At 48.9% G+C, this 16,648-nt stretch overlaps 1 protein-coding gene across 1 annotated transcript in view; it reads left to right on the plus strand.

Moving 5' to 3' along the window:
- Positions 1 to 4,794: 4,794 nt before the first annotated feature.
- Positions 4,795 to 16,648, plus strand: part of LOC123448679 (sucrose synthase 4) — a 43,867-nt gene continuing 32,013 nt past the window's right edge. The window contains exons 1-7 of the mRNA XM_045125646.1: positions 4,795 to 4,977; positions 5,077 to 5,203; positions 5,281 to 5,432; positions 6,172 to 6,364; positions 6,463 to 6,581; positions 7,510 to 7,726; positions 7,832 to 7,927. Coding sequence (XP_044981581.1) covers positions 4,880 to 4,977; positions 5,077 to 5,203; positions 5,281 to 5,432; positions 6,172 to 6,364; positions 6,463 to 6,581; positions 7,510 to 7,726; positions 7,832 to 7,927 — 1,002 coding nt within the window. The 5' untranslated portion in view covers positions 4,795 to 4,879. The remainder of the gene's footprint in view (positions 4,978 to 5,076; positions 5,204 to 5,280; positions 5,433 to 6,171; positions 6,365 to 6,462; positions 6,582 to 7,509; positions 7,727 to 7,831; positions 7,928 to 16,648) is intronic.

The raw sequence follows: 16,648 nt of genomic DNA on the forward strand, positions 1-16,648 counted from the left end.
CGCCCCAAGGGGCCTCATGGGCTGTGGGAAGAGATAAACCAGCCCCTAGTGGTCTGTAATAAGCTCCCACTAAGGCCCATAAGGTTTGAGAAGGAAAAAAACAAGATGGAAAGAGTTTCCAAGTGGGAAGGAGGAATCCTACTCCAAATAGGATTGGAGTAGGAATCCTCCTCCTCTCCCTTGCTCAAGGGAAGAGAAGGCAGCCCTAGGGCGCAGCCCTCTCCCTCCTCTCCTCCTATATATACTAAGGGTTTTGAGGGTTTTTGGCACAATAGAAAACAGCCACGTGTTGCCCTCTCTCTCTAGATCTGTTTCTCCTCTAGTTTCAGCGGTGCTTAGGCGAAGCCCTGCTGGAATAGCACCACCACCACCACGCCATCGTGCTGGAGAACTCATCTACCTCTCCGCCCCCTCTTGCTGGATCAAGAAGGCGGAGATCGTCATTGAGCTGTGCGGAACGCGGAGGTGCCATCCATTCGGCACTTGATTGGGACGGATCATGGGACGGATCGTGAGACGGTTCATGGGACGGATCGTGGGACGGTTCGTGGGATGGATCGTGAAGACGTACCACTACATCAGCTGCGTTTATTAACGCTTCCGCTTAGTGATCTACAAGGGTATGTGGATACGATCTCCCTCTCGTAGATGATCATCACCATGATAGGTCTTCATGTGTGTAGGAAATTTTTTGTTTCCCATGCTACGTTCCCCAACAGTTCTCTGGAACAAGCGGCTGGTTGACCTTGCTAATCATCCCGTGGGTTGCTTCTCGATCACGGCCAAGGTCACAGTCCTGTAGGGCGATGCATCGTTTTGGCTGACGACCGTATATGGCCCTCCGACGACGCCCGCAAAGATGCCTTCCTGACCGAGCTGATCAAAACTGCCCCGCCAATGGGTGAGCTATGGCTAATCACCGGCGACTTCAACATTATCTATGAAGCCCGTGACAAGAGCAACCTCAACCTAAATAGAAGAGTAATGGGGAAATTCAAAAGGGCCATCGACACTTCCGGTCTCAAAAAAATAAAGTGTCAGAATAGGCGTTTAACCTGGTCAAATGAGCGGGAAAACCCGACTCCCGTCGGCATTGACAAGGTCTTTTGCAACTTCGAATGGGATGTTCTATTCCCTAGCCACATGTTCATGGCAGCCTCAATCGCCTGTTCGGATCACTGTCCTCTTCTTCTCGCAAACTCGGCGGCACCCACGCGCAAACCACCCTTCAAATTTGAATCCTTCTGGACAAGACCCCCCCCGGACCACTTTCAGGAGACTCTGCAGCGGGCCTCGCTAAGTCTGACGATTCTCGTCTGCCCTATTGCATGGATCAAGCAAAAATGAAGCGGACTGCTTACGACCTCCGGATTCGGGCCAGGACATTGTTCACTGAGGGCAAGGTTCAATTCCACCTCGCCGTAGAAATTGTGCTGAGGCTAGACATCGCCCAAGAGAAACGACGCTTCTCTACTTCGGAGTTCCACCTACGGAAACAACTAAAGCAGCGAATCACTGGTCTCGCCGCGATTGAACGCACGCGCAAGAGGCACGCGTCGAGGATCACTTGTCTTAAAGCAGGGGACGCCAAGACTTCTTTCTTTCAAGCCAAAATTAATTCTCGGATGAAGAACTTCATACAGTCCTTGCAGTCACAATCATGCATGGCCACCTCCCACGAGGACAAAGCGGCCATCGCTTAAACTCACTTCGTCAACCTGCTGGGCACCAAGCAAGATCATGGCTGCTCTATTAACTCAGAAGCTATTGATCTGATGTCGGTGCAGAACGCAGGCCTAGACAAACCGTTCTCTGAAAAAAAAAGGTTTGGGTTGTGGTACTCGCTTCACCTGTTGACAGGGCGCCAGGACCAGATGGGTTCTCGGCCACCTTCTTCAGGGCATGCTGGAGCACGATCAAGAACGACGTCATGGCAGTCTTTGATAACTTTTTCAGACTTACTAGGGGCAAGTTCTCCGACCTAAATTTTGCAATGATCGCCTTGCTGCCAAAAAAAGATGATGCCACCTGCACGGGAGATTATCGTCCTATCAGCCTCATTCACTCCATCGCCAAGCTTATCGCCAAGGTGTTGTCGATGAGGCTCGCAGTGGTCATCGGCATGCTAATATCCCCTGCGCGGTCTGCTTTTTAGCGGTCCAAATGCATACATGACAGCTTCCTCTTCGTTCAGAACAGCGTACGCGCTCTGCATCACCGCAAGACTCCAGCCCTGCTTCTGAAACTAGATATAGCCAAAGCATTCGATAGCGTATCCTGGGAATATATCTTCGAGCTGCTGCAAACAATGGGCTTCCCGACACGTTGGAGGGATTCGTGGTCCTACTCCTACAACCTCCTCTTCGTTGTGTCTACTCAATGGAATCCCGGGGGATAGCATTGAGCACCGTCGTGGCCTGCGGCAAGGCGACCCACTCTCCCCACTATTGTTCATCCTCTGCATCGACCCTCTACGCCATCTTCTACAGGCGACAATGAGGGACGGCCTGCTTCACCCTATTCCGGGGAGGGCCGCGTGCATGCACACTAGTCTTTACGCCGACGGCGCATTAATCTTCATTAACCCTGTGCGACATGAGATTGACGAGCTACTAAACATCCCGCACCCTTTTGGCGAGGCCACTCGCCTAAGGGTGAACCTGTCAAAATCATCGGCCATCCTCATCGCGTGCGATGGGGTTGCCCTTGTTGTTGCACTTCACAATTTTGTGGGAACCATTGCGGCTCTACCCACTAGATACATAGGTCTCCCGATCATCACTGGCAAGCTTAGATTAGCGCACATTCAATTCATCTTAGATAGAATTTGGGCGCGCCTCGCATGCTGGAAAGGAAGACTGTTGCCCATCGCGGGCAGGCGCGTGCTAGTTCGTTGTTTGCTCTCGGCCATGCCCACATTCGCCATCAAAATCCTACGAGCACGAATAAAATTTTCAAGGACGTCGACAAGGCCCGGCGGCGTTTACTCTGGGCGCAAGACGAGGCGATCTCTGGAGGGAAGTGCAAGGTGAACTAGCAGGCGGTCACCAGACCGAAACATGCCGGGGGCCTGGGCATTCACGATCTGCCGACTTTTGATCGAGCCTTGCGGCTCCAATGGCTCTGGCTGGCCTGGACCCAGTCGGCCCACCCCTGGGTTGGCACGGGCACCCCATGCAACGCCGCCGATCACGCTCTGTTTGCGGCCTGCACGGAGGTGACCATCGACAATGGTGCAACAACGTCTTTCTAGACCTCCTCCTGGATAGGCGGCAGTCAGCTATGCCTAGCATACCTAGCGATCATCGCCCAATCCATCCGCAAAAACAGGCCAGTCCGGGAGACGTTGCACCAGGACAGTTGGATCTTGGACCTTCGAGTGACTATGAAAGCATCATGCACCTGGTGTTGCATCTCGCTAGGAAAATCACGAGCGTCGGAATCATTCTCAAAGAAGGGAGGGCGGAAACGATTAGGTGGACACCGTGCAGTTCCGGCAAATACACTGCATGGCCTGCCTACGATGCCCAGTTCAATGAAAACCCAGCGCTGAACTTAAAAACATCCATATGGAGGGTCTGGGCTCCGGGCAAGATGAAGATGCTCCTATGGTTGTTGCATCTGGACAGGCTCTGGTGCAACGACAGACTTCAGCGTCGCGGCTAGGACAACAAATATTTTTGCCAGCTCTGTGTGCGGCACCTCGAGACTTCATCGCACCTCTTCTGGGAGTGCTCACTAGCCATCCAAGCCTGGAACAGAGTGGCAACTTGGGTTGGATGTGGTGTCTTATCACATAACAACTGTGGCAGGGGAAAAACAACGACTGAGTGTGTCCAGATGATCATCGACAAAGCTCCTCCATGCACAAGGAAGGGAACCAGATCGATGCTCTTCTTGGTAGTTTGGTACATTTGGATCGAGCGCAATGCGTGCACTTTCAGGGAAAAGACCTCAAGCGCAAACACCACCACTAAAGCCTACCGTCGGGACATGGAGCAATGGAGAATCGCCGGAGCCAAATGCATTGAACATCCTTTTAGGGGCATACCATGAGAACTAAGCTGGCAGTGTATTTGTTTTCTCACACCATCGATCACTTGATCAATCCCTGTTTTCCGCTCTCTTCCTGCTATTGAAATGGAATCCAAAAATGGCCAATTCAAAAAAAAACTTTCAACATGTACTTCCTCCGTTTCTTTTCTAAATATAAGTCTTTTTAGAGATTTCACTAGGAGACTAGGAGCTGTTTGGGACTGCTCTACTCCTTAAAATTCAGCTCCGCTCCAGAAAAACAAGCCAAACAGGGTAGCTCCGTGATATGGCGCTCCACAAAAAACTAGAATCTGGGATATAGCTTAAAGTTTTTATGAAAATCTTGACAGGTGCTTCAAAAAACTCTAGAAGCTGAAGTTGGTGGGGAATTAGCCATCACTGCCATTAGTAAATAGATACCTCTTCATTTCTCCCCCTCAACCATTCAAATAGTTTCTTTTCATCAAATTTTTTATTTTTGGAGCTGGAGCTAGATGTAATTCAAACATTTTTTTTGATAGTGCTATAGTTTGTGTATGAAACTGCTCCAAAATGAATTTGATGAAGTGAAACTGATTTTGATGAAGTGGAGTAGTCCCAAATAGGTCCTAGAAGCAAAATAAATAAATTTATATTCTAAATAATGTTTATATACATTTGTAGGTGATTCGGAACATCTGAAAAGACGTATAGTCGTTTTCGCTAACGCTCTCCACCACGCGTCAGGAAGGCGCTGCATCTCATCTTATAAAGTTGGGCAACTCGGCTTCGCCTTCCTCAGCAGCGCTCGCAACGTCGCGGGACGGGAGCACACTGACACGAGTCAGCAGCACAGCAGCTAGCCATGGCCGCCCCGAAGCTTGACCGCACCCCGAGCATCCGCGAGCGCGTCGAGGACACCCTCCACGCCCACCGCAACGAGCTCGTTGCCCTCCTCTCCAAGTGAGTCGCCGATCAGCCACCCCGCCCAATTGTTCGCTCGTATGCCTCTGCTCTGCTGACGATTTTTTTGCCCCTGCTTTGGTCGGTTGGTTCCCGTAGGTACGTGAGCAAGGGGAAGGGGATCCTACAGCCGCACCGCATCCTCGACACGCTCGACGAGGTCCAGGTCTCCGGCGGCAGCGCCCTCGCTGAGGGCCCCTTCCTCGACGTCCTGCGCTCCTCCCAGGTGAGTCGTCACGTCGCAACACCGGCTGTTCCGTGCACGCGCGGGTGTCCCTGAATATTTATGCCTCTCGTGAGCAGGAGGCGATCGTGCTGCCGCCGTTCGTGGCCATCGCGGTGCGGCCGCGGCCGGGGGTTTGGGAGTACGTCCGCGTCAACGTGCACGAACTCAACGTCGAACAGCTCAGCGTCTCGGAGTATCTCCGCTTCAAGGAGGAGCTCGTCGACGGCCAGTATGTGTTGCTCCCTCCCTGTTCCTTCCTGCCATCTCAGCTCCAGCGTTGGCTCCTTTTGCCTTTACCATGGTCAATTTTTTAGTGAGAGGTTAATGTTGGGCTTGAGAGGCCGCCATGACGGCTGAGGCCATGTTAAGAAATTGACAACTTAGTAGCCTTCAGACTTCTCCTGGGTGATGGAGCTGGGATTCGGTCTGGCTAATCGGCTGCTTCATATTGCTTAGCCTGTCTTTCTACTGGGATTTGATGCCCGCTGGTGTGTTGTAGCCTTATTAGACAGCTGTTGTTGCTAAGTGTTATTAGAGTTCCGCGTTCCAGGTTTCTAGTTGAGCAGTGGTTCAGTGTCGTCAGGTTTTCGCCCCATGGTGGGTGATTCGTTTCAGCATCACCTACAGTGGGTTTCCTGGCGATGCTCCAACTCGCTCCCCCCTTTCAGTCCCCTTGTGCGCTTATGTTGGTTTATGGTCAGTTTCCTTTCGGTTTGCTAGTTCTTGGGTAATTCAGACTACAACAGACTGATGTATTTCCGTTGATTGCAAATTAATGGAAAGGGGTGTGAGCCCGGTTGAAAAAAAAAGTAGCCTTCAGAATCAGTACGGCTCTATGCTGGACTGCTGGAGCTGTGGTTCGACTCTTGCAGAGTGATGATATTAAAATTAAAACCAGCTAAATTGTCACAAGTGGCATTGTTTTATTTCAGCTTCTATCACCATAATTTTACCTCGTGACCTGGCAGGCACAACAACCCCTACGTGCTGGAGCTTGACTTTGAACCATTCACTGCCTTAATCCCACGCCCGAGTCGGTCATCGTCGATTGGAAATGGCGTGCAGTTTCTCAACAGGCATCTCTCTTCGATTTTGTTCCGCAACAGGGATTGCCTGGAGCCCCTGCTTGATTTCCTTCGCGAGCACCGGCACAAGGGGCATGTGAGTTTTGCTACCGCCGAGGAAATCTTTGCGAGAAACTTGTGTTTCATGTGCATATTTGTTGTTAATTTGGGAAGCTTTGCATGTGTGTTCCGCAGGTGATGATGCTAAATGACAGGATACAGAGCGTGGGAAGGCTTCAGTCTGTCCTGACCAAAGCTGAGGAGAACCTGTCAAAGCTCCCAGCTGAAACACCATACTCACAATTTGCTAATCAGTTAGTATACCCTATCACATTGTGCTCCCAGAGTCATTTTTGCATTTCAGTTTGTATTTTTTTTTGTTTGGAGAAGCACTACTGATGTTTGACTGTTTGAGGCTCTGAGCATTTCTAAGAGTGAAAATCGACAATTCTGACCCTTGTCAGAAAATTTAGCAAAAAATGAACACTTCTCGAAAAGTTAAAACCAATCTGATCGTTTGGGCAAGCAGCAGTCACCCTGGCATTGACGGTACATGTCTCAGTATTGTCATCCGCTGATTGTTTTTTGTCTAGCCACTCAATATATGCACAAATATGCGGGGGAGTCTACAAACCACAAATTTTATTACAGTTAGTCCTGTGTAACCAAACTCAATTCTGGGGTTCGACTCTTTGAGGCTTCAAGCATTTCTAAGAGATGCCCTCTCTAAACTTTTGTTGGAACATATAAGCTTAACTTGAACTCCAGCTCCTTAAGTCCTCCATACAGACATTTAATACTCCCTCCATTTTGGCATACAAGGCCACTTCGTTTTTTGTGCCAAACTTTGACATGTAGTTTTGTTCAACAAAATATGGGTTATATGCCATCAAAAATATATCATCAGAAAGTTCCATGAAATGTGCATTCAATGGCATACTTTTTGTGGCATATAATTCACTTTCTGTTGGTAAAATTAATGGTCAAAGTTAGACATAAAAATTTGAAGTGGCCTTGTACGCAGAAATAGAGGGAGTAGCTATTGTGGTAAAGAAAGTATGTTAGTTTTGTTGAAATACCTTTGACTAGGTCTTGCATCCACAAATTTACTTGTCACTGGTAATTGCTGCATAGTGTATGTCTGAGGTTATTTCGTGATTTACGGAGTGCGACTTTGGAATAAATCACATCAGGCAAGAATAATGTAGCTTTAACATGTGATGGATTTTCCGTGACCTTCAGATTTCAAGAATGGGGCTTGGAGAAAGGTTGGGGTGATACAGCTGAACATGTCTTAGAGATGATACATCTCCTCCTGGATATTCTTCAAGCTCCAGATCCATCTACACTAGAGACATTCTTGGGGAGGATCCCAATGATCTTTAATGTTGTGATCGTTTCTCCTCATGGATACTTCGGCCAAGCTAACGTGCTGGGCATGCCAGATACTGGAGGGCAGGTACCAAACAATGGCATGGCCATCAATGTATAGTCGTCCCAGGTTTAATGTGCTATTTGCTCATCCCTTTAATACATCATCTTTTCTGTTCTTTGCTGTACTCAGATTGTTTATATATTGGACCAAGTTCGTGCACTGGAGAATGAAATGGTTCTTAGGTTAAAGAAACAAGGCCTTGATGTTACCCCTAAAATTCTCATTGTAAGTTCAATTTTCTCCTCTTCTCACTCTTGTTGTCCATTAAAATCATTTTCATTGGGTACATTATCCAGTTGATCCATTGCGTTGTCTCATTATATTATGACATGCTCTTGTATATGGTAACCTTTTCCGAAAAAGGAGGGAGCCCCGGGGCCTCTACATCGATTGATGCATGCAGCCATGTTATTGCAAAGTATCAATCCATACAGAAAGAACAACAATTTTCAATAAAGATCAGAGCAAATGCAATAGAGTTTACATTCAGACTTATGCATCCTATTGCTAGACCGCCATCCAAACTGGTTGAACATACCTCATGTTACATCTTTAAGTGGCTGCACCCAAACTCCATAGAATTCTGTGCTTTCCCACGCTTAAGTGAGCACCACGTTGTTAGGAATAGCAACTTGTATTAGTAGTAGGCCAAAGCCGGCATATATACATGTACAAAGGGATGCCAAAAGACAGGAATACAAAAGGCCAAAGGCCATCATCAATATAACTCTAACACCCCCCTCAAGTTCATTGTGGATCCACAACACTGAGTTTGGAGAGGTAAAATCCATGTTGTGCTCTAGTCTGAGCCTTCATAAAGGAATCCGTCAGTTGTAACTCGGAAGGCACATACTGAAGAGCAATAACATGGTCATGCACACCAGCGCGCACAAAGAAAGCATCAACATCAATATGCTTGGTAAGCTCATGCTTCACGGGGTCCCGCGCAATACTGATAGCACCTCTACTATCTGACGAGAGTGTAGTAGGTGTAGTAACAGAAACACAAAAATCCTCAAGTAACCAGCGTAACCAAGTCACCTCTGCTGTGAGAAGAGCCATAGCTCGCAACTCAGCCTCTGCACTAGAACAGGAAGCAGTCTGTTTTTTCGTATTCTAGGCAATGAGAGAACCACCAAGAAAGACACAATAAGCAGAAAGTGACCGGCGATCCGAAGGATCACTAGCCCAGGTAGCATTTGAATAGGCCTGGAAATGTAACGAGGTGGAACGAGGAAAAAAAGACGATGAGAGATCGTGCCACAAAGATGTCGTAGAACATGATGACTATAGTGAACCGAAGTGGGAGAAGAAACAAACTAACTCAGGATATGGACAGGATAGGAGATATCCGAACGAGTGACAGTGAGATAGACAAGACTCCCAACAAGATGACGATGACGAGTTGGGTTTGACAAGGGCTCACCATCAGAAGCACGAAGGTGAACATTAAGCTCCGTAGGAGTCTCAACAGTGCACTCATCACTAAGCCGCATGAGCAAGAAGGACATGGATATACTTTTTTTGGGAAGTAAAAAAGGTATCAGAGGTGGAGGAAATCTCAATCCCAAGAAAGTAACGAAGAGGATCAAGATCGGACATAGAAAATTGCTCACTGAGACGGGCCTTAACAAATGCAATGTACTCAAGATCATCGCCAGTGATGATCATGTCATCAACATGTAGAAGAAGAACAATGTGACCATGAGAGGAAAGGTGGACAAACAGCGCTGGATCTTGAACACTGGCCAAAAAACCAGCTGGAGTAACCACAGAGGCAAAACGCTCAAACCCAGCGTGAGGGGCTTGCTTAAGGCCATAGAGAGAGTGACGAACACGACAAACCATGCCATCAGGAATTGAATACCTAGGTGGTGGCTGCATATAAACTTCCTCACACAACTCACCATTAAGAAAGGCATTCTTAACATCAAGCTAAGACATGGACCAGTGACAAACAAAGGCCACGACGAGAAGTGTGCGAATAGTGGTCATGTGGGCCACATGAGCAAAAGTTTCATCATAATCACGGCCATGCTCCTGCTAAAAACCACGAGGCACAAGACGTGCTTTATAATGCTCAAGAGAACCATCATAGTGAATCTTAATGTTAAAGACCCACTTACAAGTGATGGGATGAAAACTGGGAGGAAGAGAAACCAGATCCGACGTGCCGGTGCGCTCAAGGGAAGCAAGCTCCTCTGCCATGGCAAACTGCCATTCAGGATGAACAACGGCATCTCTATAAGAAGTCGTCTCAACAACGGTCGAAAGACCATAGCAAGAAGGAGAATATCGACCAGGGGGCAGACAAGGCCGAGAACAAAGATCATAAGTCGGTTGGGAGGAGGAAGACAGCACACGAGAAGTAGGGGGCACATCAGTACTCATCCACAACACGTAGACGACGAGTATAATGGAAAGGAAAGGAGGGAAGAGGCGGAATCACTGGAGGTGAAGAAAGGGAATGTGTCGGTGGTGAAGGTGGAGAAGATGAAGGTATCGGTGATGAATGTGGGGAGTCATGCGGTGAAGGAGGAGAAGAAACTATAGGAGAGGACGGCGTCGGATCTGCAATAGCAGGACGAGGAGTAGGAATACTGGGCACAGAGGGAGGTGTATCTGGAAATGCAAGAAAAGAGATGTCCTCCATGGAAAAGGCCGAGGATGATGGACGCGGGTAGAAGGGACGAGACACATCAAAGGTGACATCCCGGGAAATACGCATCCGACGACCGACATGATCCCAACAATGATAACCCTTATGCTCATCATTGTATCCGAGAAAGAAACACTCAACAGATTGAGCGGTCAGTTTGGTGCGTTCACGAGGGGCAAGCAAGACATAGCAAACATAACCAAATAAACGAAGCACTAAATAATCCGGAGAACGACAAGAAAAACGCTCAAGAGAAATACCACCCTGTAAAGCAGCAGATGGATGAATATTAATCAGATAGGTAGAAGTGGTAACAACCTCAGCCCAGAAGTGAGGCGGAAGGGAGGCGGCGATCATCATCGCACACGACGTCTCAAGAAGGCGACGATGCTTGTGCTCAGCCACTCCATTCTGAGCATGAGCACTAGGACAAGAGAACTTAGGAAGAGTACCCTGCTCAGCAAGGAAACCTCACAATGCTTGGGAGATGTGCTCACTAGCCAAACATGAGTGGAAAACTGGGTATGAACCATGACAGCAAATTTTTTGTATATAGATAAGACCTCACTACGAGAAGACATGAAATAGATCCAAGTGTACCGAGAAAAATCATGTATAAAGATAATATAATAGCGATGACCCCCTTTCAATGCGAAGGGAGCCGGACCCTAGATATCAGAGCGAACGAGATCAAAAGGGTGCTCGGACACTGACTCACTATGAGGATATGGTAGTCGAATTTGCTTACCAAGCCTACAACCTAGACAATCCAACAAAGCGTTACCAGAGACAGACCCTAGGGTTAAGAGAGCTTTTCCCTGGAGCCCCTCAGGAGGCGATTAGGGTTTCTCAGGAGGACCATTGGCGGCACACGTTGATCTGATAGGCGGGGCGCGAATCGGGACTGCTGGTCAGCGATGGCCTCACCTGCTGATCGGGGGAAAGAGAAGGAGGCGCTCTCGCCAAGGACGACGAGGGAAAAACTTGCGGAGGCACTAGGCAAGATGGAGATAATTGATGAGGAAGCAACCCCACTGGTGCTTGACGATCTGGAGGAGGGATCGAAGGAGAAGTGGATGTTGACCGGAAAATTTCTTCATCGACATACTCTCCACATCCAGACGATCTCCAACGCGCTTCGGCCAGCGTGGGGTAACCCTAAGGGTTTGTCCTTCAAACCTGTGGAGGAAAACATGTTTGTTGCAGAATTTGCATGTCAAAGGGATCGGGATCACGTGTGGGAGGGATCACCATGGCATGTCGGTAAGAATGTCGTAATATTGTCAGAATTTGATGAGTGCATGCGACCGTCTGAGTTAAAGTTTGATAAGCTGCAACTATGGGCTCGAGTGCTGAACCTCCCGTTCAATCTCCGGGCTAAACCATGGAGTACAGCAATTGCACATCAGATCGACAAAAAACAACAGATGTCCAGTTTTATCATGCACCCGCTACCTAAGGGCGAGAGTCACCATGGAGGTCGACAAGCCCTTGAGGAGGTGGATACTAGGCAGTGCATGGATCCATATGATATTCTCTACGAGAACGAACCGCACTTCTGCTTCTCATGTAGAAACTTGGGTCATTCAGACCTTTTATGGACTATGCCTGGAACACGAGATGACAATGGTGATCTTCCGTTTGGGAAGGGTCTGCGTGCGCAGGATGAGAGGAAAAAGACCATGTCGGGGGATAGCTCGACGAGGGAGAGTTTTGCTGCCTCAAAGAGTAAAGCGGATACGCGCAACTCAAGCACAACAGCCAAGAGTATGACTAAGGTTACGTCCCCGGTCAAGCAACCGCGGAACCAACAAAAGATAAAGGGAGGGCCTCAGGCTCAGAACCAGATGAATAGAAGGGTGGATCGGCCCCTCCTAGCAATTCATCCCCATAAGGCAGAAGATGGATCAGCTAAGGAGAATCCTTCTCTCACGGACTCACCAGAGGGTTCGCAAACTAAGAGGGAGCCAAAGAAAAAGAAACCTACCCTGAATAATTCGGATTCTTCGGCAGCGGCAGTGAGTCAGCCCTGTCCGAAGCAATTAGTTGCTTAAGATGGAACTGTCGAGGGTTTGGGAACCCTTCGACAGTTCGAGAGCTTCACAGTGTGGTGAAGCAAGAAGGGCCATGTCTCCTATTTGTGATGGAGACCAAAATTTCAGCACTAAGGGTGAAGATCTTGCAGAATCTTTTAGGTTTTGCATGGTGTTTTGCGGTGAAAAGTATTGGCCTTAGTGGTGGTATTGGTTTGTTCTGTAAGGATGAGCTAGATGTGGAACCGAAAAATTATAGCTCATGCCGTATTGATGTTCTGGTTAAGAAAAAGACCCGAGCCTCGCAAGAGTGGAGGGTCACGGGGTTCTATGGAGCTCCAACAGTGAAGGATCGGCCACGTAGCTGGAGATTTCTTCGAACACTCGTTGGAATACAGCATGATGCGTGGCTTTGTGTTTGTGATTTCAATGAGACTTTGACTACGTTTGAACACTTCTCTCGTGTGGATCGGTCTGAATATCAAATGAGGGCGTTCAGAGTGGCAGTTGATGATTGCTCGCTACTCGGCCTCGGCTGGTCAGGAGCGGAGCATACATGGGATAATGGACATCAGGGAGATGCAAATGTTAAAGCCAGGCTGGACCGCGGTCTTGGCAATCTTAAGTTCGTCAACATGTTCCCTAACACACGTGTTCGGCATATTGGAACCATGGAATCTAATCATTGTTTTGTTATGGTAGATCCAAGGGAAAATTTGGCCGCACCAGGTGCAAGAACTGCTAGGCTGTAGAAGTTAATCATGTTGTTTCTTTAGGATTAGGAAAGAAAGCCAAACCGAGTCCTAGTAGTATTAGGATTCCTAGTCCTAGTCTATTTTCATAGTCCCTTGTGGACGTGTATAAAAGACACCCTAGGGGTGTTGATTGTAACACCAGAAAAACGAAAAGCAATACAAAGCAAAGGCTCGACACGGGCCTTTAGCCATCAAATCCATCGATCAGTTTTATTCGTGTCGCTAGTTACGCAAATTCCATCAAGTAGCCGTTCGAAGCAAGAATCGCATAGCCACGCCTATACAGCTGCATACGCACGTTCAAAAGCCAACAATTGGTATCAAAGCCTCGACGATCTACGATGACGGATAGCGACGTTGAGTCGGTCAAGTCCGGCAAGGGCGGTGCCAAGGCGAACAAGAACGGCGACAAGGTGAAGAAGGGCGTCAAGTCAGCAACCAGTGGTGGAGGAACGAGCGGCGCCAACGTCCAGGCGCATCGCAACATCCCCATCCAGTACCCGATGCTCACCGACGCCAACTACGGCGTGTGGGCGGTGAAGATGAAAATTATTCTCCGAACCCTTCGAGTGTGGCAGGCAATCACGGACGACGACGTCGATGACGAGTCCGACGAAGGTGCCATGGCCGCCATAGCCCAGTCCATGCCGGATTCCGTGCTAATGACATTGGCGGAGTTCGAGACGACAAGAGAGGCGTGGAACGCACTCAAGGAGATGAGGATCGGAGAAGATCGCGTCACCAAGGCTCGGGCACAAGTGCTGAAGCGCCAATTTCACAAGTTGCAGATGGAGGAAACTGAATCGGTGAACGACTATGCCATGCGTCTTACTACTTTGGTGGGAGAGATCCGCGCGCTTGGTGCAAATCTCGATGAGACCGAGATTGTGGAGAAATTTTTCAGTTCGGTGACTGATAAATTCACGTACATCATCGGCACGCTCGAGCAGCTTTACGACATCGACGACATGACCATAACGGAGGCAATCGGACGCTTGCGGACATGGGAAGAGAATGCTCGTGGTTGTCCGAAAGGCAAAGGAGGAGGTAGCGACCAACTCATGTATTCGCGCGCAGATTGGGAGGCCCCAAGTAGCAAAGGAAGGCGTGACGGCGGCGAAGGCTCAAGCAACACGAAGGGCGATGGACAAACCGGAAAAGGCAAAGGAAAAGGCAAACCACAAGGTCGTGGTAAGGCGGGCCAATCTAAAGAGCAGAAACCACGGAACTTGGACTTGTCCGAGGTCAAGTGCTATAACTGCGATAAGATGGGTCACTTTGCGAAGGATTGTCCAAAGCCTAACAAGCGGGAGATCAAGGCAAATTTGGCAAAGCACGAAGACGAAGGTCCAGGTCTTCTGATGGCCAAAGTTTGTGATCTCGCTGAAACGGTGGTTGTGAAACCAAGCCGGAAGGTGCTACTTCATGAGGAAAAAGTGACACCAAAGTTATCCGGTGATCAGAACGTGTCGTGGTATCTCGACACGGGTGCCAGTAACCACATGACGGGGTGCAAGGAGAAATTCCTCGAGGTGGAATACGATGTTGAAGGCTCGGTCAAGTTCGGTGATGGTTCAGCTATGAAGATTTGCGGGCAAGGATCTGTCCTCTTTGAGGGTCTCACATGCGAACATCGGATACTCACCGGAGTGTACTACATCCCACGGCTGCGCAACAACATCATCTCTATTGGGAAGCTTGACGAGAATGGATGCAAGGTGAATATAGAGAGCGGAGTGATGACGATCTTCGACAACCTCCGGAACGTGCTAGCTCGTGTTAATCGCACACGGAATTGGCTCTATATCCTCAACCTTGATCAATCTCAACCGGAGTGTTGGCTTGCCAAGAGTGATGATGATTCATGGTTATGGCATGCTAGATTTGGACACGTTAACTTCTACGCCTTGAATAAGATGTCAAAGATGGAGATGGTATCCGGGATGCCAGTTATCGACCATGTTGATCGAGTATGTGACGGGTGCTTGGTTGGAAAATAGCACCGCAGGCCATTCCCTGCTCAGTCTACCTATCGTGCAAGTGATGCACTCGAGCTGCTCCATGGTGATCTATGTGGCCCTATCACCCCGGCAACTCACGCTGGAAAGAAGTATTTCTTCCTTGTGGTAGACGACTACTCGAGATATATGTGGGTCATTCTCCTACGATCTAAAGATGAGGCGTTTGAAGCGTTCAAGAAGTTGAAGGCTACAACAGAGATGGAACACAAGTTGAAGGTTCGCGCTCTACGGACAGATCGCGGCGGAGAGTTTACATCGAATGAGTTCGACGACTACTGTGAGAAGATTGGCATAAAGAGGTTCCTCACGGCACCTTACACGCCGCAGCAGAATGGGGTCGTTGAAAGGCGCAATCGAACCGTCGTTGACATGGCAAGGAGTTTACTCAAGAGCAAGAACCTGCCGGGGACCTTTGGGGAGAAGTTGTCTCGACGGCGGTCTATCTTCTCAACCGGGCTCCAACGAAGGCGGTGATCGGCAAGACTTCGTATGAAGCAATTTATGGACGTAAGCCGAATGTGTCTCATCTACGGACGTTCGGGTGCGTGGCACATGTGAAGACGGCGGAGCCACATCTCTCAAAGCTTGCCGATCGTAGCACCAAGATGGTGTTCATCGGATACGAGAGCAGTTCTGGCACCAAGGCATACCGTTTCTATGATCCACAAACCAAGCGTCTACGGATTTCACGCGATGTCGTGTTTGAAGAAAACCAAGCGTGGAATTGGAGCGCCGCAGCCGACGATGCTCCAAACAGTAACATATTTGCAGTTGAATTTCCAACTGACGATGACGCAGGAGAAGATGTCCAGGTGGTTGGCAAGACGCCAAACGAAGGTGGCCACAATGGTAGTGATCATCATGGTGCCGACACCGACGACGAAGTGCATAGGTCGCAAGGAGATAGCGATAACAAAGCGCACGGCACGGGTGGAGATCTCGACGACAACATCGACAACGAGGCGCATAGTGACGATGACAATCAAGATGATGGTCATGATCACGACGACTACGCCGACGACGCGGATGTCGATGACACGCCCGAGACTCAGCCATATTCCTCAAGTGCATCAACATCGACACAATTTGTGTCGCCTCCTTCGCAAGCCACAATGGATTCCTCAGGGCCTCGTCGCTACAAGACCCTCAAGAAAGTCTACAAGTACACAAAGCCAGTTACGCTCGAGTACTCTGGACTATGTCTGTTCGGAGTTGAGGAGCCGGCGAACTTCGTAGAGGCGAGCAAAAGTCCTAGCTGGACGCACGCCATGGATGAGGAGATGAAGGCAATTGAGAGCAATGGCACGTGGACTTTGGTAACCCGACCTCCAAACCAAAAGACGATAGGTTTGAAGTGGGTTTACAAGTTAAAGAAGGACACGAAGGGTGCCATTGTGAAGTACAAGGCAAGACTCGTTGCAAAGGGCTACGTTCAACTTCAAGGAGTTGACTATGATGAGGTGTTTGCACCGGTTGCT

This window comes from Hordeum vulgare, chromosome 4H, assembly GCF_904849725.1.
Source record: "Hordeum vulgare subsp. vulgare chromosome 4H, MorexV3_pseudomolecules_assembly, whole genome shotgun sequence".
In the NCBI taxonomy this organism is placed as follows: Eukaryota; Viridiplantae; Streptophyta; class Magnoliopsida; order Poales; family Poaceae; genus Hordeum; species Hordeum vulgare.